Raw genomic sequence first — 27,903 nt, forward strand, 5'->3', positions numbered from 1 at the left:
AAGGTGGGCGGCCAAGGGTTGGTGCCTCCCGGAAATAGGGACATTTAGGCCCGTCTGGTGAGAGGGAGTGGATTCCAGTGTGGAGATGCCTCAGGAACATCCGACGGAGATGGAAACGGCAGAGGGTGTGGGGCTGCACATGAGATCAGGCCAGGGTATATAGACTTGGGAATCCTCCTTCTGAAAGTGGGACTCGGATGTGTATCAGGACAGGAGGCTGCAAAGGAAAGGGGACACAAAGGCCTGAGCTCTTGGGGCAGCTAGGGGATGCAGTGAATAGAGCACCAGCCCTGAAGTCAGGAGGACCTGAGTTCAAGACACTTATATACTTCCTGGCTGTGTGACCCTGGGCAAGTCATCTAACCCCAACTGCCTCAGAAGAAGGAAAGAAGGAAGGAAGGAAGGAAGGAAGGAAGGAAGGAAGGAGGCAGGCAGGCAGGCTTGGGCCCTAGCTCTGGGGGAAACCAGTGCTCAGAAGGGAGGTGGATGAGCATTTGGTGAGCGTGAAGGAAGAGAGGCCCATGTGTCCACAAATGGGTGGAGCTCGAAGAAGTCATAGAACCCAAGGGTGCGGCTCCATCCTCCTTACTGGAGACTGTGGGAGCCAGGCCAGTTCCGAGTTCCAGTTCTTGTTGTTGTCATTTACTAATCAGGCCATTTGCTGCATCAGCCTCAGTTTCCCTGTCTCTAAAAGGGGACTGGGCTTGATGTCTCTGAGATTTCCTCCAGGTCGAGACCTATGGTCCTGTGACCCCGTTTCATCTGTGTTAGGACAGAAATGGGCAATTAGGATGCGCTGACACCTTTTGGGGCTGTTTTTATTGCATCATTAGATTCACTGTTCTTCTCTTCCCAGAATTCCTCCCATTGGCCCCTGCAGTGTTTTTCGAAAGCAGTCCCTCCCGCCCTTCCCAGTAGATGGGATCTGGCCCCAGAAAGTGCCGTTATGGAGGTTCTGCTAGACGGGGGCCATTTCTTTCTGTCTTATCCAACCAGCCCCAGAGCCCCGGGCCCTGCTCCTTCCCTCCCGGCAGCTCCCAGGATGCTCCGGCCTGGCCAGCAAGGGCGTCCTGCCATCCACCCTGCTGCGCCCCCCCTCCTGCTGGGGGAACAATGATCAGATCCACGTTAGCACGGCTGCTCCCCGCCCCTTCCCTCCAACTCCCTGGGCCAGACCAGGCTCCCCGGCCGCCCTTGGCCTTCCTGGTGCACTGGGCCTGTGGGCCCCACCCCCAGAGGCTCGGGGTGGCTGCATCCATAATGGCAGGAAATGCTAATGATGGGATGGGACCCCCCCCCCAAGACCTCCTGAAAGCTGTCCCTGCCCCTTGCTCCCTGCAGCCCGGCTGAGCAGCCCTGCCCTTGGGGGCCGGGAGCCCTGGTGGGGAGGCCCCGCGTTACTATTGGGGGCCTGCATCCCACCGAGGACTCGCTGGGTCACACGACATTAATACTTGAGTGACTTCAGAAGAAACAAACTAATTGACACCAGGCTCTGAAGCCCCCAAGAACTTCCTGCGGGTGACCTGTCTTGGTCTTATTTTGTGTTTTACAGATGAGGGAGCTGAGGGGGAGTCAGGTTAAGTGACTTGTCCAGGGCCACACAGCCAGGCGGGATTTGAACTCGGGTTGTTCTGGCTTCAAGGTCAGCCCCAGCGAGTTCCTTTTTTAGCTGCCAGGTTTCCGTCTGTGGTCATTCTTGCCAGTTTGCTCTGAGGGACATGAAGCCTCGGGCTTCTTTGAATTTGTTCTTCTCTTATTGTTGGTGATTCAGAGCTTTCCTAAGGAAGATTCCTGGGGAATCTCATCTGTGTCTCTCTAGTTCTCATTTTGAATCTGTCTCTATGTATGTGGAACTCTCTCTGTCTCTCTCTCTCTGTCTCTTTCTGTCTCTGTCTCTTCCTGTCTCTGTATTTCCATCTCTTTGTCTCTGTGTCTCTGTCTCTCTCTCTGTCTCTGTCTTTGTGTCTGTGTCTGTCTCTTTCTGTCTCTCTTCTTCTCTGTCTCTCTCCCTTTCTGTCTCTCTCTCTCTGTGTCTGTCTCTCTCTCTGTCTCTGTCTCTATCTCTCTCTTTGTCTCTGTTTCTCTCCCTCTCTGTCTCTCTCTGTCTCTCTGTCTCTCTGTCTCTCTGTCTCTCTCTCTCTCTCTCTCTCCTTCTCTGTCTCTCTCTGCCCGTGTCTCTGTCTGTGTCTCTGTGTCTGCCTCCCCTAGGTCTTGACTTCCTCCTCTGTAGACAGGAGGCGCCCACTCATTGCCCCCCCCCCCACCCACCCCCAGCCCCCGGCTGCTCTCTGCAGCTGCTGCTCAGGCTGGACACTCCTCTGGCGGCCGCCGGGCTCGGGGCTCCGTGGTCTGTCGGCTGCTGCCACCTGCTGGCCGTCCCGCCAAAGTGCCGGGGCTCCCGCTCCTGGGGCCGGGGGGAGAGCCGCAGGAGGAGGGGAAGCGAGGGCCCGGGCTCTGGGGCCCTTGGGGCGGGGGCGGGGGATTTCCTCAGGGATCTTCTGCGCTTATTGTTCCACTTAGAACCGTTGCCCTGAAAAGGGCCAGACTCCAAGGGCCCAAGAACCAGGAGGGGCTTCAGGCTGAGGAGGCCCCCGGGCGTCTCCCCCTGGTGATTAATCCCTCCCCGCCGGCTGGTTCCTGTGCAGACGCTGCCTCTGTGTGTCCCCCAGGGGGGAGACTCCCCCAGGACAAGGTGGCCTCGTTCTTAGCACAGTATGATAGGCTTGGGCTGCAGGGACCCTTGGGAATCCAGAAGCCCCCATCTTACATCCAGGGAAACCGAGTCCCAGAGAAGTTAAGTGACTTATCTAGAACGGCACAGACTTAAATCTGGTGAGATTCAAACTCGGATCTCTCTGACTCTCTGGCGCTGCCCCCTGAGCCACACTGCCTGGTAGGGGCTTTGCCGAGAGGCCCTTCTCACCTCCTGGGTCCACTTAGACCAGGGACTCTTTCATTTTTCCCTCTCCTGATCCTCTGAAAGTCAGAGGCAGCCCCTGGATCCCTTCCCCCCATTCTCAGAATGGTACTTTTTTAATTCATAAAAATCCATAGGAGGAGACCAGTGGTTGTGAAACACCAGGATGGATCCACCTTCTCTCCCTCTAGCACCACGTGTGTATCTAGACAAACACAAAGTAAGAGAATGTGTATTTTATATACACAGAAGGGACCCCTGGAGGTTATTACATTTTAATCCACATTCAGAGGCCCCAGATGAACTTTTGAGCCCTCTAACCTGTCATTTTGGGTTCCTGCTCCCGACCTCCGACACGGCGTCCCCAGCAACGCCTTTATCTGACTGTCAGGCCCAGAACTGGCCGCAGACTCCTTTTTGCCCCGACCTTTGACCTCTTGCTCCTCCGTTCTGTGCCCTAGGGGCCGGGGTGACGAGAACCAGCAGCTGCCAGTCCGACAGCAGCGGCTTCTTGGAGGAACCTTCTGAGCCCCTTCCTCTACAGGTAGGTGCCCCTCAGTCTCTGGGAGGGGTCGGTGAAACGCTGGGTCCCCGACCAGACCAGACTTATTTTTATTCCTCACTCTTCCCTCTCCAAATAGTGAACCTCCTTCTCGTTGCCTGTACAGAATGAAGCCACTTCCACTTGAGGGCAGGCCCCAGCCCACCTTGCTCTGAGACTGATTTCAGCTATAACATAGAAGACAAAGGGCCCCTTCCTGGCAAAAGCAGGAGCCGCTTCCATTCCCCGATTGCTCCCCGGCCCTGACCCTAACTCTGGCCCCCATGCTAAGGGGCAACAACATCCCCCAAATCACCTACTTCCCCCATACCCGATCTATCTGCTTCTTATGACCTACGGCCACACACAGGGATGGAGTCAGCCCTGATCTTGCCGTCACCCACAAATGCGCCACATCCATGCTCATGAGCTCCGAAATTCCCTCCTCTGATAACAATCAATCCACTTCTCTGGGTTCTGCCCTAAACCCTGCTCTTTGCCCACGCTGGATCTCTGAGCTGCAGACCCCAAAATTCTTTCCTGGGCCATCCCCCACAGACAAAGCACTTTGCAAACCCTAAAACAGCTATTAGCATGATTGTTATCTTGACCCTTTGGTGAATCAGCTCCGTGCTACACTGGCCCCTTCCTTGGAGTCCCTGAGCCCTTCTCCTATCCCTGGTCTTGCCCTGCTTGGTCTCCCCATTTTTGCTACCTTGGCTTTTAACCCTCTGTTGTAGGATAAAGCTGGGAAAAGATGATAAACCCAGGCTGAGGGGATTCCCTGCATATGTACGTCGTATACCTTAAATCGGTCCTTATTGGAGGAAGGCAATCTCTCTCCACCTCCCTAATCAAGTCACCCTTTCGCTCATCACGGTGGCTCTTCTCGCCTTTCCATGTCGTCTCCAACCACCCAGGGATTCCTGGACCCACATCCTCTCACCTGAGGACCTTGCTTCGTATTTTCCTGGGAAAATCAAGGCTGTTTGCTCTGAATTCCCTTTTCCTCCTCTTCCTCATTCCACAGCACTAATAAGTTTGCTGCCACAATCTCCTTCTCCCCATCTCCCATGAAGAGGTGGCCCTTCTCCCTGGAGCCCCTTCTCCCTGGAGCTCGCTACATGCCCAAGGGATCCATTGCCATCCCATCTTCTCCAGCCATCCCCATTCTTTTACTTATCTTCAGTCTCTCTTTGTCTAGGCTGCTTCCTTCCTGCTTACAAACATGCACATATCTCTCCCATCCTCTCATCCCCTCCCTTGATTCCTGCACCCCCAATAACTGGCATTCTCAGTTTTATGGATGAACTACCTGAGAATTCCTCCATTTCCTTTCATCTCTCTCTCTGCCTCTGTCTGTCTTTGTCTCTGACTCATTGTCTCTATCTCTCTCTGCATTTCTGTCTCTCTTTCTCTGTCTCTCTGTCTCTGTCTCTCTCTCTCTCTGTCTCTCTCTCTCTCTCTCTCTCTCTCTCTCTCTCTCTCTCTCTCTCTCTCTCTCTCTCTCTCTCTCTCTCTCTCTCTCTCTCTCTCTCTCTCGTTCTCTCTCTCTCTTTCTCTCTGACTTTCTTTCTGTATCTGTTGGTCTCTGCCTCTCTCTCTTTCTCTGCGTGTATCTGTGTCTGTGTCTCTCCATTCCTCTCTCTCTTTCTGTATATGTCTCTGTTTCTCCTTAACTCTTGACAGTCTAGTTCCCACCTCATCATTGGACTGACCACAACTATCCAAAAGTACCAAAGATCTCTTAATTGCCAATCCCAGCAGCCTTTTCTCAGTCCAGATCCTTCTTGCTCACTCCACAGCCTTTGACACTCATATTGGAGCTTCTCTCCTCTCTGGTTTTCATGCCCTGCCATCTCGTTCTGTCCCTCACTCTGGGGCAGCTCCTCGGTGTCCTCAGCTGCATCTTTTTCTAGCTCATACTCATTAACCATAAGTATCTCCTATGATTCTTTCCTCCTATGACTCTCTTCACCCTCTATACTATTTTGCTTGTCAATCTCAACAGTTTTAACGATGCTCTCAGCAGTTTTAATCTGTCCAGTGTTCATTTTTATGCTGTTGATCCCAGATCGAATTATCCAGCCCTTACCTCTCTCTTGACACCCCAGTCTCACATATCTAGCTGCCTTTGGACACCTTAAACTGGATGTCTTATAAACGTATTAAACTCAATATGTCCAAAAGCAAACTCATTTTTTTCCTCCCAAGTTCACAGTTGCTAAAGAACTAACTGTGTGGAGAGTTCCTGAACCTCTCAGCTCCCCAGGCTGGCAACCTAAGTGACATTCTCACCTCCTCATCCTTTTTCACATGCTCCCATCTCCCATCTGTTGCCAAGGGCTGTGGCTTTCCCCTTCAGGACATTGCTTCCATATGCCCTGTTCTTTATAACATTCCCACAGCTGTGTTCCAGGCCCCACAACTGGCGGAGCTCACTGGACATGGTTGAGCCGGCCTGGCTCCTTCTCCCTCCCTCTCGCAATCCAGCCCGCACTCAGCACTTAAACAAAGTACCTAAAGTGCGGGTCTGATTGCATCACTCACCCCTCTCCCACCCCCAGCCACCTGCTACACACACACTCATCCAGTAGCTCCCTATGGTCTCCAGGATAATCTAGAATCCTGTCTGGTGTTCTAAACCCTCCAGAATCTGCCCTCCTCTAATCTTCCTAGTCTTCTTCTAGCTTCCTAACCTCTGTGACCCAGGGATCCTGCCTCCCTGCCTCCTCTCACACAGCATTATTAATATTAATATTATTGCTATTATTTTTATTATTATATATGTCCATAGCACTTACCTAAGAGCTCAGTAGTCAGCCATCTATTTATTCATTTATTGATTTTAAAAATAGAAAAGTTGAATAACAGAAAGGGAAATCAGTGCAGAAAGGGACTGGAAGGAAGCCTCTCTTTCTACTTGAAGATGCACCTGTAGGGGAATGACCCTTTTTATGGCTCACCCAGGCTGAGCTTTCTAATCTCATTTGCCTTTCTCCTGGTCTCTCCCACAGACCAGCCAGGGCCTTAGCAGTGGAACTCAAGGAGCCGAGAGTCCCTCCCTGGGATCCCCCCAGCAGCACCCACAAGAACCGACTGAAGGTGCTGCCCAAGGCATGCTGAGTTTGCCCATTCTGAACCGAGGCCAGAGCGATCGGGAACAAGAGATATTTGCCTCTGTGAAAGAGGAGGATTCTCGATCAGCAGAACAGTCAAGCCAGGAGGGACCCCTCAAGGACACCCCCACTGGGGAAGGACTGAATTTGCCTCCAAGTTCTCATAGTAGCTGTGAGGTTGAAGGAGACGCCATCACTTCCAAGTGTGACTATCCTGGAGGATTTATGGTAGCCTGTGTAATAGATGTCCAGACAGACAGCCCACAGGCAGAAGAGCCTGAAGAAGTGTTCATGGAAAGGTCTCCAAGCATCATGGGTGATAAAGGTGGATCAGTTCGTATGGATAACTGTCCATCTGGATCGGAGGTCCCGGGAGATGGGCAGGCCGGCCAATGGGACCTTGACGTTAGCAGGTTGGGATCCCCCTTAGAAAATGGGATGTTGACTGCACCAAGGCAGGGACCAGCCACACAGAGTCAAGTCATTCCTCCATCAGGTGGCCTTAATGAGGTTTCTGAAACCTATGAATCCAACTCGGACGTTGTAAGTGGATGTAGACGTGGGAGTAGCCCAGGGCTCGAGGCTTCAGGGAAGGTAAGCACGAGGCACCCGATCCCGGAGGCCGAAACAAACCCCGGGGCTTTCCGGTCTGTGACGATCCAGATGTCGTCCAAGCTGGTGGCTGGCATCCACAGCACCGCGGCAGGGGAAGGTCCCAGAGAGAACCCGGGAGATCCTCTTCTTAGACCTTCAGAATTCTCCAGGAGCGAGGCTTTCCTCACAGCGGGACCAAGAAGAGGAGCCAGAGAAAGGCAGACCAAAGAAGCTTCAGTTCAAACAGTAAAACGCAAACCGGGATCGCAGAGTGTGGGGCCTGCCTCGAGCTGCGGCTCAGCCACACGTAGGCAGCATCATCTCACCCATTCTGTCTCCCTCGACAGCGGGATGCTAGGGAGTCATCAGCCAGCCTCCGCCTCAAAGCCGGCGGTCCCCGGTCTCCAGTGCAAGCATGGCGAGGGCTGCTGCTGTCACTGTCACTGCTGCTGCTGCTGCTGCTGCTGCTGCTGCCGACAACATCCCCGGCCCTGGGCCTGGCAGCCCCCGGGCACGGCTTCCTGCTCGTACTGCCACCTCCAGGCCCAGCTCTCCAGGACCGTGAGGATCCTCCAGGAGGCCGTGATGAGAGGGATCTCTCCAGTAAGTTTGTATCTTTACAGAGATTCTCAATGTAACCAGGGAGAGACATGTAGCCCATGAGAGACAGGTGACCTTGGAGTTAGCAAAACTGGCTCCAAGACTTGCCCTTCTTGGGCTTCAGGATGTCAGACTGCTCTCCAAAAGGAATAGCTTGGTTCTCCCCAGCAGCTAATGGCAGGGCCTTGTCCTGTTGGTCCAATCCCACTCAACAAGCATTTATTAGAAACCTCACGTGCTCTAGACAATGTGCTGAGGATAAAATGACAAGTTGCCCTATAGCAGCTTCCATTCTTGGATGGGGGAGAGAGGGAATGCAATATATAAAGAAATAATTAGGACAAGAAAAACTGGGAAGGGACAAAGCTGTCATAACCAGGGGTGTCAGGATGTTTGGTTTCTCTTCCTGTCTCTTTCTCTTTTTTTCTCTTTGTCTCCATACCTACAGATATAACACACTTTACAATCTTTTATTTCATTAAATAGTCCCCAATTACTTGTAAAAATAACAATCCTTTTTTAAACTTTTGTTCTCCAAATTATCTCCCTCCCTCCCTCATGTCCCACTCCCTTGAAAAGGTGAGCACTTGGATTTTGATTTTACATGTGAGGGAGGGCGTGTTAAACAGATTTCCATATTAGCTCTGTTACAAAAGAAAACAAAAACAAAATAAAACAAAAAGAGAGTTTAAAAAATTCTGCTTCAAGTTGCATTCAGAGTCTATCCATTCTCTCTCTGGAGGTGGACAGCATTTTTCAACATAGAGCCTTTGGAACTATATTGGACAGAGTAGCTCAGTCTTTGCGATTGATCCTTGAAATATTGTTGTTACCGCAATGTTCTCCTGATTCTGCTCGCTTTAGTTCATATAAGTTTTTCCAGATGTTTTTCCAACCATCCTGCTTGTTCTTTTTTATAGAATTTCAGCACAATCTAGCATAAATAAATATAACTTGTTCAGTCATTCCCCATTTGATGGACAACACCTCAGTTTCCAAATTTTCACCCACATAAAGAGCTGCTATATATATTTTTATACAAATATAGTCTTTTCCTTTTTTCTTTGATCTCTTTGGTATATTACAATATTGCTGGATCAAGGGGTTTCCAATTAGTTTTTCATCTATGCTTTTGTGGCCTTTTATTATGTATTATGGGCTGAAAAGAATGCATTTAATATTTCTGCTTTTTTGCATTTTGTTGTAAGATTTTTATATCCCCAAAGTCAATTTTTGTGAAAGTGCTACTGTAATGTCAAAAGAAACTGAGCAAGATAGAGATTAGAGACCAATTCAATAATTTATTAAATGGAGAGAAATACTGGGACCAATGGATCCCAGGGCCGGGACAGCAAGCCTTTTATGGTATAACAAGAACAATGACATAATGCAGAGATGTAGGTGGGGATAGCCTCATAGATGGAGGTTACTGATATTCTAATGACATTAAAGAATGTCTATAACACCTTTATCTCAACCATTAAGAGGGGATGGTCATAACCTTAAGGCAGAATACGAAATAGCACAAATGAAAGAACTGGTCACCCCATTAAAAGTGACCTTTGGCATTACACTACATGCAGCAGAAAAAAGACATACTCCTTTCTATTCCCATTCATCCAGAGATCTTTCCTATCTAACTTTTCGAATACTTTTTTTCAAATCCTTGACTTCCTATTTATTGTATGGGTAGATCTATCTAGTTCTGAGAGGAAAAAATTGGAGGAACACACTAGTAAAATTTTATTATTTCCTTTTGTAATTCATTTAACTTTTTTCTTTAAGAATTTGAATGCTATATACCATTGGGTACATATATGTTAATATTAATATTACTTGACTGTCCATGGATCCTTTTAGCAAGATGTAATTTTTCTGCTTATCACTTTTAATTAGGTCTAATTTTGCTTTTGCTTTGTTTGAGATCATGATTGCTACCCTTGTCTTTTTCGTTTTAGCTGAAGCATGACAGATTCTGCTCTAGCTCCTTGTTTTAATGGTGCTTCTTTGTTTTGAGTGTTTTGGGGGTTTTTTGTTTTTGTTTTTTGTCTTTTTTTTTAATAACTTATTTTTGGATTTGGGTTTCTAATCCATTCTGCTATCGGCTTTCACTTTATGAGCTCATTCCATTCACACCTATAGTTACAATTGCTAATTATGTATTTCCCTTCATCCTATTTTCTTCTGGTTATCCTTCTCCTTATGTCTCTTTTTATCCTGTCCCTACTCACAAATCTGCTTTGTTTCAGATTACTGCCTGCATTAATGTGCCCTCTCTTTCATTACCTTCCCTTTCAATAAACCCCTTCCCTTCCTACTTCCCTGATGAATAAGAAAGATTTCTCTTATCAACTGAGTATGTGCATGTGTGTACACAAATGTATGTATGTATTTTCCTTTTTTTGAACCAATTTAGATATGATATTCAAGCACTGCTCATCCCTCTTCACCCTTTTCTCCTCTATTGTAAAAGCTCTTCTTTGTGTGTTTCTTTTATGTGATTAGTTTTCCCCAATTTTTTTTCCCTTTCCCTTTCTCCAATTACATTGCTTTTTCTCACCCATCCATTTCTTTTTTTTTTACATAATGCAACATAATCAAATCACTCCCACACTCTCATTTTATATAGTCTTTTTTTTAAATTTCCCTGATAAAGGTCTTAGAAGATACATGTATCATCTTCCTATATAGAAAACTACACAGTTTAACCTTATTGAGTCCCTTATGATTTCTCTTTCATGTTTATCTTTTTATGATTCTTTTGAGCCTTGTATTTAAAAGTCAAATTTTCTATTCAACTCTGGCTTTTTCATCAGGAATGCTTAAAAGTTCTCCGTTTCATTAAATATATTTTTTTTCCTTTAAAGGATTGTACTCAGTTTTTCTGGGTAGTTTAATCTTGGTTATAATTCCAAATCTTTGGTTGCCTGGAATATTGTATTCCAATTCCTATATTCCTTTATTGTAGTAGCTGATAAAAATTTTGGAATCTTGACTGTCTCCACAGTATTTAAATGATTTCTCTCTTGTTCCTTGAAGTATTTTCTCTTTGACCTGGAAGCTCTAGAATTTGGTTATATTATTCCTGAGACTTTTCATTTTGAAAGCTCTTTCAGGGTGTGATCAATGGATTCTTTCAATTTCTATTTTCCCAGTGTTTCTTTTTCTTAATTTTTAAAATGTTTTTTATTAAAACCTTTTATTTTTAAAATATTTGCATGGATAATTTTTCAACATTGACCCCTGCAAAACCTTGTGTTCCAAATGTTCCCCTGCTTCCCCTCACCCTCTACCCTAGATGGCAAATAATCCAATATATGTTAAACATGTTAAAATATATGTTAAATCCAATATTTATATAATTATCTTGCTGCACAAGAAAAAAATAGATCAGAAAGGAAAAAAATAGAAAGAAAACAACAACAAAAAGAGTGGAAATGCTATGTTGTGGTCCACACTCAGTTCCCACAAGTCTCTCACTGGGTGTAGATGGCTCTCTCCATCACAAGATCATTGGAACTGGCCTCAATCATCTCACTGTTTTTCCCAGTGTTTCTAGAATATTTAGGCAGCTTTCTTTGATAGTTTTTTTGATATCTGTTGCTTAGACTCTTTTTTTGATTGTTGATTTTGGGTAATCCAATAATTATTAAATTATTTCTCCTTAATCTATTTATCTGTTGTTTTTCTGCTGAGATATTTTATATTCTTCTTTTTTTCAGTTTGTAACTGTTTTGTTTCCTTATTTCTCACAGAGTCTTTAGTTGCTACTTATCCAATTCTAGTTTCCAAGAAATCATTTTCTTCAGTGAACTTTTGTATTTCTTTTTTTCCACGTGGCCAATTCTGTTTTTTAAGGTGTTATTTTCTTCAGTATTTTTTGTCCATATTTTGCCAAGCTGTTAATTGTATTTTTATAGTTTTCTCACATTGCTTTCATTTATTAATTAGTTTTTTCTCTACCCCTCATATTTGATTCTAGAAACTATTTTTAGTTTTTCCAAGAATTGTTTTTGGAATTCTGTCCAATTGACTTTCTTTCAACCTTCACTTGTAGCTGTTTTGACTTCATTGTCTTATTCTAAGTTTGTGGCTTGATCTTCCTAGTCACCGTGGTAGCTTTTATGGTCAGATTCTGTTGTTGTTGTTTGCTCATTTTCCACTCTATTTCTTGATTTGGAGCTTTATGTTAATGTTGGTCTTTCTTCTGGGTGAGAATTAGAGGAAGATACTCTGTCTTGAGTGTCAAGCTTTTTCATACTACTGTTTTCAGAGATAGTTCTGGGGTTTGGAAGCTTTCAGTGTCTACAAGGTATGATCGAGAGAGACATATGCTCACTGCTCTTTTGGGTATGCATTTTGGTCCTTAGTCAGAAAGAGCCCCTGATGCCTTGAGATTGCTATCAGTACTGTTCCTTGGTGCTCTAGAAATAATACTATAACTCAGGTTCTCTGATACCTTGGGGCTGGAAGTCAAACTGGGCTTCTACATTCTCCCTCCCCAATATGAACCTATTTTATTACAAATCTAATGTGTACTTCCTCAAAAAATCCATTTAGAAAATTCCATTGATACACTATCTTCTGAGATGTTTGCTGTATTAATAAAAGCCATGAAATTGGGGGGTGCTTAACATACATCTAGAATCTCTTTATTTTTAAATTTATAGAATAAGACAAACATTTCCATGACATAGTACAATAAAACAAGACGATTGTACATGAAACTACAAATCTGCTATGCACAACGTACCATTCCTTCCAAATATACAACAAATTATCATGTAATTTTTTCCTTTTCTTTCTTCCCTCCAACATTCCCTGCCCTAGAGATGGCTACTATTAAACACAAATAGGCATAAAAGTGTAAAATTATTCTATACATACTTCTGTTGATCGATTTTTCTCCAGAGGCAGATTGTCTTTTTTCATAAGTACTTTATAGATAATTTAAAAACAAAATAACTTATTTGCTCAAAGTCATTCTTAAAATATTGCTGTCACCATATATAAGGTTCTCTTGCTTCTGTTCATTTTGCTCTTCATTATTTCATTCAAGCCTTTCCATATTTTTCTAAAATCACTGAGCTCATCATTTCTTATAGCACAGTATTATTCCATCCCAATCATATATTACACTTTCTTCAGCCATAACCCAATTGATGGGCATCCTTGCAATTTCCAGTTCTTTGCCACCACAAGGGCAGTTGCTATAAACATTTTAGAATGCTTCTACTCCCTCTTGACTAAAAGTGTTTCTCTCTACCCTTGAACTGTGACCCCAATGTGGGAATAGGCAATGAGTTGGTAAATAGTTGTCCTCAGGGCTCCCATCCCAGCATGACCTCTCTCTTCTTGAATTATGTCCCAGAAGCCAGTGGCAATGGGTCTGCCAATCAAAGTTTGGTCCTATGTCCAGCATTAGCACAGGGTTACTCTGTGATCTCTTTCTAAGCAGGTGTCTTCCCTGTTCCAGGAACTCCCAAAGCATCTCTGGTTTCTGTCTCCACCACCTAATCCCAACACTGGCATTTCATCCATCTGGACTCTGGGCCAACTTTCTCCCCCGTGTCACAGATTTCCCTTTTCAATCTCCTATTTGTTTTCCCTGCTGATGGTACAGTGGACAGAGTGCCAGGCCTGAAATTAGGAAGACTCATCTCTCTGAATTCAAATCTGGTCTCCGACACTTACTAGCAATGGGACACTGGGCAAGTCACTTAGACTTGCATGCTCCAGGTCCTTATCACTAAAATGAGCTGGAGAAGGCGGTGGCCAAGCACTCCAGTAATTTCTGCCAACAAAACCCCTAATGGAGTCATAAAGAGTCAGATACACTGAAACAACCAGACAACATGTCGTCTTGGGCCGGAATAATGACCTTTTGTTGACTCTGGAACTCCAGAATTTGATTTGTAGCATTTTTAAAAAAAGTTATTTGAAGGGGAATATTGAGAGAGCTCAGATGGATGCTTCTCTACTCTGCCATCTTGGTTCCACTCCTTAGGACACATTTTCATGTTTAAGCTGAATTATTAACATATTCTTCAATATGTTCTTAAGTCTAGACAATCAATAATAATAAATAAATGCCTGATTTGCAGTGTTGTTTCTGAAGTATAAATGCTCACATTGCAATTTAATATTTGGCTCTAGCCTCTATGAGATGGTTCCAGCAAACATTTCTAAGATCTCTCCCATACTGAAGACAATAGGATCTCTTTCTCCCATTTTATCCCTTGCCATGACAGACTTGTGGTCTGCTCTCACAAATGATTCAATTTGACTTGACTCGAAATCATTTAGAAGTATCTCAGATTACATTAAATATATTCCTTTTTTGAGATGGAATTATAATTTTATTTTTAATAATAGCTTTTTATTTTCAAAATACATGCAAAGCTAGTTTTCAACATTCACTCTTGCAAAACTTTATGTTCCAAATTTTTCCCCTTTCTTCCTCCACCATTCCCCTAGATAGTAAGTAATCCAATATATGTTAAACATGTACCATTCTTCTATACATGTTTCCATCTCTATCATGCTGTACAAGAAAAATAAGATCTAAAAGGAAAAAATAAGAAAAAAAAACAAAAAGTAAGCAAACAACAAGAAAAAAGATGAAAAAACTATGTTGTGATCCACATTCAGTCCCGACAATCCTCTCTCTGGATGCTGATGGCTCTCACCATCCCAAGTCTATTGGAATCGCCTTGAATCCCCTCATTCTTGAAAAGAACCACATTCATCAGAGTTAGTCATTACATAATCTTGCTGTTGATGTGTACGACGTTTTCTTGGTTCTCCTCATTTCACTCAGCATCATTTCCTGTGAGTCTCTCCAGGCCTCTGTGAAATCATCCCATTGATCATTTCTTACAGAACAATAATATTCCATAACACTCATATACTATAACTTATTCAACCATTCCCCAACTGATGGGCCTCCATTCAATTTCCAGTTCCTTGCTACTGCAAACATTTTTATATATGCATCAAATATATTTCCAATGCAATTTGAGTTCATGTAATTTCAAGCCAGAAGGACCCATAAAGAAATCAATTCCAACATTCTCACCTTCATTTTATAAATACAGAAAATAAGTTTAAAGTGGTTACTTTATTACCCAGGCAGCAGGAAATGGTTACAGGGGTAGCCTCTATTTCTGAATCCAGCATTTATTCCATTACATCCTAGGCTCCCTAATTGTCATTAAGGCGCTCTTTGAAATGGTCAAGACCCATGGCAAGGATGCCATAATTAAATATGCTCCCCAGCTTTTGGTATAAAAATAACCAGTGCCCCCAGACCCAAACCAATCGAGAGGGCACCAGCATGGACATCATTTAGGGCTACATTGTTAGGGACATGTGGTACAGGAAAGAGAACTCTAGAAGACCCAGATTCAAGATCCATCTTTGGTGCTTTGGTAGCCAGCTATATGTGACCTTGGACAATCGTCTTAGATCTCCCTCCATGTTCTAGGCAACTCTTCAAGACTTCTTGTTGAGCAGGTGGTGACCTGCATAGGTGGAGGAAGTTTCTTCATCTGGGAGTTCCCTACAACATTGAAATAAAATATTAAAACCAATTCTTTAAGAAGAATCTGAGAGATAGAAGGGATCTGAGACCACCTGATCCAACCAATGCCTATGAGAGAAACTCTCCCCTCTACAGCTCCTCAGATCAGTGGTCCCCCAGCCTTTACTCAGAGACCCCAGGGAAGGCCAGCCCCTTTCTCTGAGGCAGACCATCCCCCTGCTGGACTGCTTTTGTGTTACAGACTCCTTGCAATGAGCGTCCAGGGTTCCTAGTTCTGACTCCTCTAGCCAAGAAGAAGAATCTGATTCTTTTTTTCCCATACCAGCCTTTCCACTTAGTTGTCAGATCCCTTAAACCTTTTCTTCCCCTGACTAAACACTCCCACTTCCTTTAAGCCCTCCTCACATTGCATGAACAAACAGCCCCTAATTAAAACTTTAATCCTGACCTCAAGCATGCTGACTCTCTTCATACCTTTATAATTTCTAAAATCTATTTAAATGGAGTATGAATTGAGTTTTAAATTATACAGGGAATGGAAAATCTTGTGGCCACTGGGAATCTCTTACAAAGCCCAAGTCCTCAAGTCCAAATGCTCCTCCTTTCCTGACAAACACAACTGCTTTTTTCTTCATCTCTCTGCCTCAACAACATCTCTATATCATAATAGATTATAATATACATATAATTATACAATATGTAATAAAACCATAGAGTAAGATATATGTAATATATAATACACATGTAATTATATATTATATATAAATTATAAACATAAATAAAATATACAATAAATATTAATATATACTATTTATATCATATAATAATTAATATATAATAATATTCTATAAAATATACTGTAATATATTATATATGTATGTAAAATTCTGTAAGTTACAATAAGGGCATCTAGGTGCTATAGTGGATAGTGTTCTGGGCTTGGAGTTAGGAAAACTCTTCTTCCTGAGTTCAAATATGGTCTCAGACACATATTAGTTGTGTGACTCTTAATTCACTTTACCTTGTTTGCTTTAGTTACCTCCCCTGTAAAATGCACTGAAGAAGGAAATGGCAAATCACCTCAGTTATCTCTGCCAATAAAACCCTAAATGGGAGATAGACATCATTTAAAAAATGATGGAACACAAAATATAGTAAATAATAGAGAGATAGAATAATGGCTGGATAGATAGGTAGGTAAATAGATGGATAGATAAATAGATGATAGCTAGATAGCTAGATAGATAACCTCACTCCTCAGCATCATATCCCTTATTTGTAAAACAGCATCAACAAATCAAATCTCTATTCTTTTTTTTTTCTGCTCCATTTTATTTTATTTTTTTTTATTATAGTAACTTTTTATTGAAAGAACCCATGCCAAGGTAATTTTTTTTACTACCTTATCCCTTGCACTCACTTCTGTTCTGATTTTTCCCTCCTACCCTCCATCCCCTCCCCTAGATGGCAAGCACAAATCTCTATTCTTTACCTCATTCTGTGTCTACTTTGAAAAGGCAAAAGCTCTCTGCCTTGTTCATAACTGGTTTCTGGTCAGAGTTCTACCCTAACAGGTGAATCCAAACAGCTTGGAAGGATGAATCAAGGTTTAAGGGAGCTAGCTAGAGGGTGCTTCCGAAACAGACTACCAGGAAGCAAAGGGGCTCTGAGTTCTCTCTGCTTCTTCACAGAGCACTGTACAGGACATGGAGATCTGGAGAACAGTATGTCAGAGTTTCCGGGAGCACTCAGAGGAGATCGGACATCACCTCATGAAGCAACAAGCACATGCCTTCAGTGATATGTCAGAGGAAGGGAGGTAATGTTGACTGCTCTGCATCAGTGATGGAAACAAGCCTTTACCCATCGACCCAAGCACCACCCTATGCCTCACTTTCCCTATTTGTAAAGTGATGGCATTGAGTTTGATGACGTCTGTGGTTCTTTTTCATTCTAGTAATATCTGTGATTCTATAATTCTCATACCCAGAGTTTAATATAGGAAACCTGTTCCTTCCATCTGTGTTCTTGATTTTATTGAAGAATAAATAACTAAATGTTGAAAGTAGAAATTTTGGCAAGAGAAGAATTGGGAAGGAAGACAAGATTAATAGTAACAAAAAGTTTATGGCCTTATGGAATTGGACAAAGCTCTGCCTTGTAGATGATACATGGATAGGTAGTAGAAAAATAGACACAAAATATAGGTAGATAGATAGATAGATAGATAAATAGATGGATGGATGGATGGATGGATGGATAGATAGTGATAGGTAGGTAGGTAAGTAGGTAGATGAGAGACAGAGAGAGACATTACAAACAAAGAATTTACTAAATATGAAAATACTAAATGCTAGGCATTCATATATAGTCAGAGAAGACAGTCACCATCCTTACAGCCTCCTGGGGGAAAATAACCTATAAGGGCAGCTAAAATGAGTAAGGTGTAAAGGTAGCCAAGAAGCGCCCTAAAGAGGAGGGGAAGACCTGGGAGACAAAAGTTGAGTTCCAAGTTTCATGAGGAGGTTGGGATAATGAGAATTTTGGCTGAAGTAAAAGTTGACTGGTACGTAGGTATTCATTTTCAATACAAGTGACTTTTCAGATTTTAATTTAAGAAAAAGAAATGGAGCTGATATTTCTAGAAGGGAATAGAATTGGGGGAAGGATGAGGAAAAAGCACAGAAAGCAGGAATAGAGACACAGCAAGGTCATGGGGCATTAGCACTGAGAGACAACAGAGTTGAATGCATAGAGAGCTCATTTTGGAATCAGGAAGATCTGTATTCAAATCCTGCCTCTGACGTGATCCTTGGTACCTCAGTGTCTCCAGGAACTCTCCTGTAAGTTACACATCTGTTGGGATTTGCATCAGCAAAGAGAATTTCCACACTGATATTTCTCCATGTGGATAAAATCATAATTCTGGGCCACAAAATATGACCATATGCATATAAATGAAGGGGATGTTTTAAGTAATTTCAAAGGACTAATTTGAATAGGTTTGGGGAAAAGAGAGATGGAGGAAAAACTTCTTCCTAGAAGATGATCTGCATGCTGCTGTTCTTTTATTCACCTGCAGGGAGGAGATGAGGCAGCTCCACACTTTACGTCAAGACCTGCACCAACAGGTAGCGGAGCTGGAGTTCCAGCTCAGTGACCGAGTTCGGCAGATTCAAGAGGGGATGCTCCTGGTATGAGACGTTGGCCGCTATTTCCATGACACCTTAAGACCTGTCTCCCGTTCCAAGGCTACCTTCCCTTCCACTATGCCAAGGCTGTGTGAGCCTGGGCAAGAAATAACCTCCTAGAGTTCTAGGCCTGTGGGGTCACACTCAGCCAGGAGTGAGATTCCTTAAACTCTACATAAGGATCCTTACATATTGACTTAGAAAACCACATACTGACATTTTCTGTGTTTTATTGTATTTTATTTATTGTTGTTAAGTGTTTCCCAAATACATTCAGTCTGGGTCTGACCGCATTTGACATCTCTGATATTCTCAGTTCCTGTGAAGGTGCTAACTTGTATTGGTAGAGGGAATCTCCTCACCTGGAGTTCCCTATGCAAATGAAATTACAAGCCTTCCTCCTATATTTCATCTCATAAAATGCATTTGTCTACAAAGTAGAGTTTTTTGGTTTCCAGAGTTTGGTGAATTGACTTAAGTTGTTTTGCATGTAACAATAAGCAGACCTGTTTGCATGGAACTTTAAATAAGTGATCAAGAATAACGTGAAAACAGTCAGGAAAGATGGGCTGGAAGAACTTTTCCTACCAACAGAAGAGTTTATATCAGGGAGTCATTGAAGGACTTGAGCAAGGGAGTGATAATGTGGGCTCTGCTTCTCACCTAGAGAGATTGGTGCCTTACCTGTTTTTCTCCTATTTTCCCTCAAACAGTTTGACCAGCTTTTAGAAGAACAATCCCAGCTCTGTTCAGAACTGGGCCTCTCTGACTGGGGAGAAGGAAACGAGCCAACTTTCCATGCTGACTCAGACATTCACAAAACTGTGTCTCCCAGGGCTCCTAGTCCTGTCATCAAAGGTCAAGGGTCTCTTCTCCCAGAAGAGACCAGGGCATGTGCCCTCACTTGCTCTTCCCCAGAAAGCAGCCCAGAGATGGCCCTCCAACCCCCAGCATTAGCAGAGCAAGACCCTTCAGCAGCTTCCTGGGATCAGCATGTGAATAGTGAAGAGAAAACGGGCTCCAGCCAGAGCCGAATGGACCTCAAAGGCTTTTTTGGCAAAGTAAGAGTGTGTTCCGTTATCGCTGAAAAAATTAGAATTATTTCTCTTCTTTGGGCAGTGAGATGGTGCTGGCTAACCATCTGTGCCTCAGTTTTCTTATATCCATAAAGGGAGCTCTAATAGTGGGCTTGAGGGTCCCATAATCCTATGCTTCTATGAGGCTGGCTGAACAGGGGGGTTTAGTGGATAGGGACATGGTTCAAGTCCTGCCTGTGATACATCCTTGCTGTGTGACAGTAGAGATGACATGGTGTGAAGTAATTAATAAATGGCCTGCCTGGGATGTAACTAGTGAGTATCTGAGGCAAGATTTGAACTCAGGTATTCCCCCAAATCTGACACATAGTTTGCTCCTTGGGTGCCTACAATGTGCCAAAAAAAAACCCAGGAAATGCTACTTCTGTAGAATATCTTTAACTGTTTTTTAGTGCCCCAAGTCATGCCCATCTTGGTCTAAGAACAGAAACATATTTTTTCCTCCCCAAATATCCCTTCTAGAAAACCTTATGTCGTATGATATTATCGCATCAGATCATTTTTTGTTGTGTTATATTGTTGTTGATCCCTTCCCAGTGTATATCATTGTACGTTTTCCTTTCAAACCAATTCTTATTTGGAATTACCAACATTCAGACCAATATGGCCCCTACCCGATCCTTTTGTCCCCCAGGGGCCCCTTAGATTTGGTGGTATGTATCTGCTGGTTCATCTGCTTACGGAGCCCAGCCAGCAGGCTTTCCCAAATCATTTATCTTCAGGGCTTTCATGTACTTGATCACGAGGTGGTGGTTGTTTTCTTTCCCAGCTAAAGAAGACTTTCAAGAGTTCTTTTGGCAACGAACCAGCCGATGGACAAAATTGATGGAACGACAGAGGAGACAAAAACAGATGATGTGTTTGCTGTTGGACAAGCCTCCCCCTCCACATCAGTTCTGAGATTCCCCTCCATTTATAGAGATGGTGGGAAGCTGGTAACATTGCCTTGGGGAAAGTCTTTCCTCTTTCGCCCCCAGGATCCACTTGAAAATAGATTGTTTTTTAAAAATACTGTTATTTAGTGGGATGGGAGTGGGGATGATCATATTTTTCTAAGATCAACTGACTTTACTTTCAACCTATGCAGCTAGAAATGATTAATAATAAATACAATGGAACTCTTTAAACCTGCATTTCCCTTAATACACGCAGGTCTTGTACCTCCTGCCTCCAGCTAATCATTAAGATTAACAGATATGTACCTAGTGACTTAAAGTTTGCAAAGAGCTTAAGAAATATTATCTCTTTTAAGCTTCACAATAACTTTGCCAAGCATGAAGTACAAGAGTGATTAGCTCCTTTTCATGGAAGAAGAAACTGAGAAGGAGAGAGGTTGAGTGATTAACCACAATTAAAAATGATCAAAGGTGGGATCTGAAGCCAGTCTTCCTCTAACTCGAAGACCAGTACATTAACCACTACCCACCATTGCTCAGGTAGATGGACCTCAAGTCAATCCCTATTTCCAGAGTAAGGAGGACCCATAACCAATTAGATTCCCAACTTTTCCTTCAGAAGCTCAGACAAGGAAAGAATTATGTGTTTAGTGGGTATGAAGGAATGTGGATGATGATGCAGCCAAGAAAAAAGGGGAATTAGAAAGAACAAGGAAAGAAAAGAGTCACTGAAGTTAAGGAAGAGAAGTATCCAAAATGGAAGGGTCATCAACAGTGATCCTGGAGAACTAGGACAGAGAAGAGTCACAGCAGCTAAGGAAGGAGAGTGTGTCCAAGATAAAAGGATGATCAATAGTGATGGAAGCTATTCAGAGAGCAAGACTGAAGAAGAGATTACTGGTGACCTTAGAGAGAACAGTTCCAGTTGAGTGGCAGGAACTGAAGATAGATTGTATGGGTTAAGAAGTGAATGGGAGGCCAGAGAGAGGTGTCAGTGACTTTGGAGAAAATAGACAACTCTTTTTCCCCTCGAGTTTTATCTAGTAAAGGGAGGATGGCTATAGAATAATATCTTGAAGGATTGGCAGGTTTAAAAAAAGATTTCAAAAGCTGTGGACCGATAGCTCAGAATATGCACAATCACCAGGGGAGGAGACAATGGATAAAAAGAAGTTAAAATGAAGGATATAGAGGAAATGAAAAACTAGAGAAATCAGGAGAGGATAGGAAGAAAGAGCTGGTAGAGGGGGTAGTTTTGACAAGAAGAGAAATGTATAGTCCAGGCTGGGACAAAAACAGAGAAGATGGTGGGGTTGAGGGATAGGAGAAGAAATTTGGGAACTTACCAGTTGTTATCTCAATATAATAAGAGGCAAAGGAGCTTGTTTTTGAGTGGGAAGGGGAAAGTGTTAGGGAAGTTTTAGAAATGGCTCCTGATTGTAGCATTTTGAATTAAGCATTTACTTTGGCATTATCCTAGGGGTGAGTAAATGTCTGTGAAAAAGGGTTTGGCTAAGGGGTAAAGAGAGATGGAGAGAAAGTCAAAAGAAGAGATGTTGCTGAATGATGGTGTAGCAAAGGGATGTCTGCCAGGAGAATGAGCAACAATGCTTTGAGCATTTCTTTAGCCCTATTTCTCTTTGTTGGCCTCTGGGTTGGTCCTTAAAACCCATTTAATCCAATCCCTTCATTTTACAGATGAAGAAACTGAGGTCTGAAGAGGTATAGTAATTTCCCAAGATTGCACAGTTAAACAGCATCCGAGATAGGATTTGAATCCAAGCCCTTTAACTGGAGAACCCATGTTCTTTCCACTATAACACATGGCCTGCCTTAAAGATCTTTTTTTTAAGTTATAATAAAAATTGGCTTTTTTTCAAAACTTGAATGATACGATATTTTCCTTGACAACATTAAGTTGTCCCCAAAGCACTCGTGTAGCTTGGGCAGGTATTGGGGGTAGACTCAAATATTTGAAAAGGTGACCATGTGCATTGTGCTATAATAGGAGACCAAGAAGAAAGCTGGGAGAGGTCTCCAAGAGGCAGCTCTGTGATCAATGTTGTTTTAAATTCTTCGCATCATTTGTGTATAAATGTCTGATTCTAGAAATGTACATTTCCAAATGTATCAAAGCTATTTGAGGATCTTGGGGATTCCCTGCCTGTCACCGGTTGCTTCCTTGTTTCAAAACAACAAAACCGTGTTTTGCTTTGTTTCTCCTCAATAGCACAGTTTTTTGACAACAATCAACCATCTATTTCTGAATACATAAACTGTGTTCACATAGCACCTTGTGAATTAGAGGTAGATTCCTTGAAATGAATCGCTGCGTACCTAGCCAGCCTAATGGAGATCTTTTGTTTTTCTTGTTTGTGTTATCCAAGAGATATCTTGTTGTAGTGAAGAGAGAATCAGTCAGGGAGATCTGCTTTTAATACTTACAAGCCATATGACCCTGAACCAGTCATTTAACCTCTTAATGTTCGGGGACATCTCTCTCAAACTAAGTTGCAGAGAAAATGTTGACTGGCATCAATAAAAGGAATTTTCTCATATGGAAGTTCCCTAAACCAGTTCCTTCAACTGGAGCAATTCATGGGATCTCTGTAGAAACTTTCGTGAGATTTTCAGTTCGAACATTATGTCTCAGAAATCAGCATAAGATACTAACCAAAATTTTATTTATAATTCTGTTATTTTCAATGTTAAAGAAAACAGTCAAGAAAATTTTCGTAATGGGGGTTTAACTGAGAGGTGCATCGTGCATACTTTATTTTTCTCCCCAGAGAGCTGGTTTTAGAATAGTGAGCAGCATGTTCTTGTGTGGTACGGTCCCAGAATTAGTCCAGTTTCATTTTATTGTGAAGAAATTGTAGTTCAGAGAGTTACTTGTCTGTGGTGAATGATGAAAGAAAGCATTGGATTCCAATCAAAGAGCATCATAAGAAATAAACAAGGTCATCGTATTGTATTTAAAGGGATGAATTAAAATACGAATACATTAATTTTTAAATATTTCTATTCCAAAGTATATTATAATTCTAGGTAAGGACATGCTGCAGTGAGGAGAGTGCTGGTACCCTTGGAGTCAGGAAGAGCTGAATTTGAATCCTCATTCAGGCCTAATTCAACCTTAGTTTCCTCATTAGTAAAGTGGAAATAAGAATAGAACCTACTTTACAGGATCAAAGGAGATAACTCACATAAAGCACTTTGCAGACCCAAAGATGTTATAAAATAATAAATTATTCTTATTCATACTAGTAGCTGTGCTTGTTGTAATAGGTGGTTGTAATAGGAGTAGGAATAACTAGAGGATGAAATGCCAGACTTGGAATCAAAAAGAACTGAGTCCAATCCAGCTTTAGACACTTGCTACTTGAGTAACTCTGGGCAAGTCACTTCACCTCTCTCTGAGCCTCAGTTTCCTCATGTGTAAAATCAGGATAATAATAATACTTCACAAGGTTGATATGAGGATCGAGTGAAATAATACATATGTAAAGTGCTTTATAAACCTTCAAATGCTATGTAAATATTATTGTTATTATTAACAATAATAATGTTCAGGCACGAGCACAGTCTTGCTTATCATTTTCCTGATTTTCACATCATTAAGAATGTAAACCACCTGGCAACTCTCCATATTCGAGGCGAGCAAGTGAGAAATTCCATCTGTATCATCTCCCGAACAGCACAATCTCTTCCCCAGATTCATTTCATTCTACCCGGCTCCCTCATCAAAATTCAAGGGCAAAGTCTTCAACCCAAGTGGCCTCATGGGAGGAAGGTTACTTAGAGAGTCAGGGCACATGCCACCGATGGCCTTTGTTCTGCCGAAGGGAAGACCCAACCTGCAAAAATGAACCAAAAAGCAAACTTGAAAGCTGTTCTCAGCAGTATCTGTGGGCCTTTACCCCACAGGAAGGAAGATTGAAAGCTGATGATTCGGACAGTGTTCCTTAGTATGCAGATGATTCCATAGAATTTTTTTTTATCTTCATAAAAAAAATCGTGTCAAAGAAATAAACAGGAATGCAAAGACAAGGCTTCTAATGATATAATAAAGACATTGTCTGGTCCATTATCAGTGATCTTCCCTTTGTTAAGAAAAGGATAGAGATAGGGTTTGGCCCTTGATTTCATCACTACATGGTACTGCTGTATTCCTTTCTCCCAGTCAAAGTTCTCAGCTCTAGAAGGCCATCTTATATAGCCTGGACCAGTGTGAGGTTCTGTGAGCTGCTCAGAGCTAGTTGTCAGAGGCAGGACAGGGAGACCATTCTTGTTTGCTTGTTTTTGCTAGGCTATTAGGTTCAAGTGACTTGTCCAGGATCAGCTAGCAAGTCTCGAATGCCGGAGGTCTGATTCGGACTGATTCTGACTCTAGGGCCGATATTCTATCTACTGAGCCATCTACCTGCCCCCTGAGACCAGTTTTCCCACCCCTATCATCTTCTGTTAAGAAAAGCTTTGATTTTTTAACAACCAGCACAAAACTCATTCTCCTTCAAAGCCATTCAAGCCACCTCCTCCACAAAGTGTTCCCTGATGCTTCCACTTGTGAATGTAATGACTGGGTTGTTTTGGTATTCATTATTGTGCTTCCCTCTTTCCCTCACCAGTAGAATGTAAGCTCCTTAAGAGCAGGTCCAGTCTTTTTTTTCCCTGTGTACTGTAAGCACAGAGCACAGTACCTGGCACATAGTAGGTGCTTAATAAATGTCTGTTGGATTTACTTGACTTGAGAGTTCTTTTTGAAAATAGATTGAAGCTGGTGTTATACAGGTATGTGGGATGGTGGTCAGCATTGTGATGGGAAATTGAATGAGAAAGAAGACAACTTAAATTATTCTACAAAACATTTGGTTTTATTAAGGATCATCACTACCAGAGATCAGGACAAAGTAAAGGACTTTCACCTCCTGAGTAGGTTGTGTGTTTGATATTACTTGAAAAGTCTGACCTGAAAAATATCAGCGATTGTCTTTTGTGCTTTTTTTATCCCCAGTACTTAGTAGTACCTGGCAAATAGTAGCCACTTAATAAATATTGATTGATTGATTGATACTGTTGTCTCATTGGTCATCATTACTATAGATTTACAGTTGATCGTGAGGTCTGCATTGCTATAGCTGATCTGATTGTCAGTTTTAAGCCTATAATCAGAAGTCAACTCAGAAGACCTAAGTTCAAATTCCAGAACTGCCACTTACATGTGACCTTGAAACAATGACTATTTTTCTTGGGTTTAAGTTCTTCATCCACATAATGAAAAAATTGTCCTTGGTAGCCTCTAAGATCTTTTCCATTTCTAAATGTATGCACCCATTATCCTCTAGGCCACCATGTATGAAACTGCATGATTATTGCACTCCTTATCTCCAATAAAAATAAAGACTTCTTGTCCTGAGACAATTATGCCATATTAGCCACATGTCAGTTGTCTTAGGATCACACACTTAAAGCTGGAAGGAATCTTGGAGGTTTTTAGTCCAACCCTCTCCTCATATCGATAGAGAAACAGATCCAGAGAGATTACATAGTGATATACCCACGATTATGTAAGTCCTGAGCATCTGGAGGCAGTTTCAGACAGAGACCTCCTGATGTCCCAGCCTTTCCAAACTGCACCTTGCTGCTCCTGTATCACTTTCTCTCTAATCAGGGGTGAAGGAGGCAAAACTTATTTCCCAAATGTCTATCACACACCTCTGCCCCATGACACTGACCTTCTTGCTGTTCCATTTACAGGACCCTCATCTCTCATCTCTGAGTATTCTCTCAAGACTGTTCCCCATTCCTGAAATGCCCTCTCTTCTCATCTCCCCACTATTGGCATCTCTCCCTTCTTCAAGTCTCAGCTAAAATCTCATGTTCTATAGGAAATCTTTCCCAAACCCTTTCAATTTTAGTGTCTTCTCCCTTTTAATTTCTACTTCTCTGCTTCATTTCTTATCTAGCCTTAATCATTGAATGGGTGCTTCCCTCAGTCAAATTGAGACCTATTAAAGTTCTTAACTTAAAAAGGTCAAGGTCTCCCACAGTATTCAGAGCCATCTCCAGTCATCCTGATCTGGATCTTGCCGTTGGACCCAGATGGATCAGATGAGGAAAAGAGGTTGGTGACTTTGCACAGCCCTCCCTCACGTAAATCTAATTCATTTCAGTGCCATGGCATCACCTCCCCGATGTTCCGTCCTCTTCAGGAATGAAGGACAAACAACAAACAAAACAAACAAACTTATCCCATATGTAGCTTGTTTGTATATATTTGTTTATTTGTCTTCCCATTAAACTGTGACTACTTTTTACCACTTTTTATATTTCTAGTCCTAGTACCTGGCACATAGTAGGTGCCTTAAAAAACCACGTTGACTGACTGACTGTAAATGGCTAATTACTGATAATAGAGTTAGACTCTTGGAATCTGCTTGAAGGGACTTTCTTGATCTTGACTACACATTTAATCACTGCTGATCCTAGTGATGTATGGGCATATAGATTTCACACTCTTAAATTTTATTGTCCTTTTGGAAAAATTACATGTGTTATTGTTCTAAGATTTTGCCCCTGTAGTACTGCGTAACATGCACGAAGACTCCCAAACTGCATTGCTCCCTGAAACTCACAAGTAATCTGTAAATGGAGAAACTGACAAACTTTCTTTCACATCACAGAGATGGTAGAACTTAGCCCAAACATATCTCCCATAGTGGGGTGTTTGCGTACCCCTCTCTGTATCATACTCTCTCCCTTCAGTCCATCTGTCATTCTTTATCTCTGCCTCTGTTTCATTGTTTTATCTCTGAATATCTTGCTTTCTCTTGCTACTTCTCTTTCTCTAAATTTCTCATTGTCTGTTTCTTTGTACATATTCTTCTCCTTCTCCCTCTCCTATTTTTCCTCTCCCTCCCTCTGTCCTTCCTCTCACTCACTCCTTCCTTTCCTCCCTCCCCACCCTCTCTTTATCTCTCTCTTTCTGTCTCTCTGTCTGTCTTTGTCTCTCTTTCTCTGTTTCTTTCTCTCTCCTTTTCCCTCCATCTCTCTCCTCACCTCTTTTGTCCCGTTTCTGACTATTTCTCCATATAGATTTTTTCATGATCTGTTCCTCTATATCTCTTTGTATTTCCATTCATCTATCTCTACCTTTTCTCTTTCTTGCTGTTTTTTTTTTTCTCTGTGAAGCCTCTGGGCTTGTTTGAATGTTCCTGTTTTCCATCTCTTACTGTCTCTGGCTTTTGTTCCCTACCATTACCACACACTGCTCTCTGACTATGTGAAAAGGTCAGTTAATGTGGAAATAGGTTTTGCATGACTTCATATTATAATGGATATCATATTTATTGCCTTCTCAATGAGCAGAGGAGGGGCTGGAGGAAGGGAGAGAATTTGGAAC

General features: G+C 42.5%; 1 protein-coding gene across 1 annotated transcript in view; it reads left to right on the plus strand.

Moving 5' to 3' along the window:
• Positions 1-21,774, plus strand: part of ITPRID1 (ITPR interacting domain containing 1) — a 122,787-nt gene extending 101,013 nt beyond the window's left edge. Inside the window, exons 11-16 of the mRNA XM_031952687.1 lie at positions 3,382-3,464; positions 6,479-7,777; positions 17,009-17,136; positions 18,400-18,511; positions 19,222-19,569; positions 20,375-21,774. Of these exons, the coding sequence (XP_031808547.1) occupies positions 3,382-3,464; positions 6,479-7,777; positions 17,009-17,136; positions 18,400-18,511; positions 19,222-19,569; positions 20,375-20,431 (2,027 nt within the window). The 3' untranslated portion in view covers positions 20,432-21,774. The remainder of the gene's footprint in view (positions 1-3,381; positions 3,465-6,478; positions 7,778-17,008; positions 17,137-18,399; positions 18,512-19,221; positions 19,570-20,374) is intronic.
• Positions 21,775-27,903: the final 6,129 nt, after the last annotated feature.

Source organism: Sarcophilus harrisii, chromosome 1 (assembly GCF_902635505.1).
Source record: "Sarcophilus harrisii chromosome 1, mSarHar1.11, whole genome shotgun sequence".
In the NCBI taxonomy this organism is placed as follows: domain Eukaryota; kingdom Metazoa; phylum Chordata; class Mammalia; order Dasyuromorphia; family Dasyuridae; genus Sarcophilus; species Sarcophilus harrisii.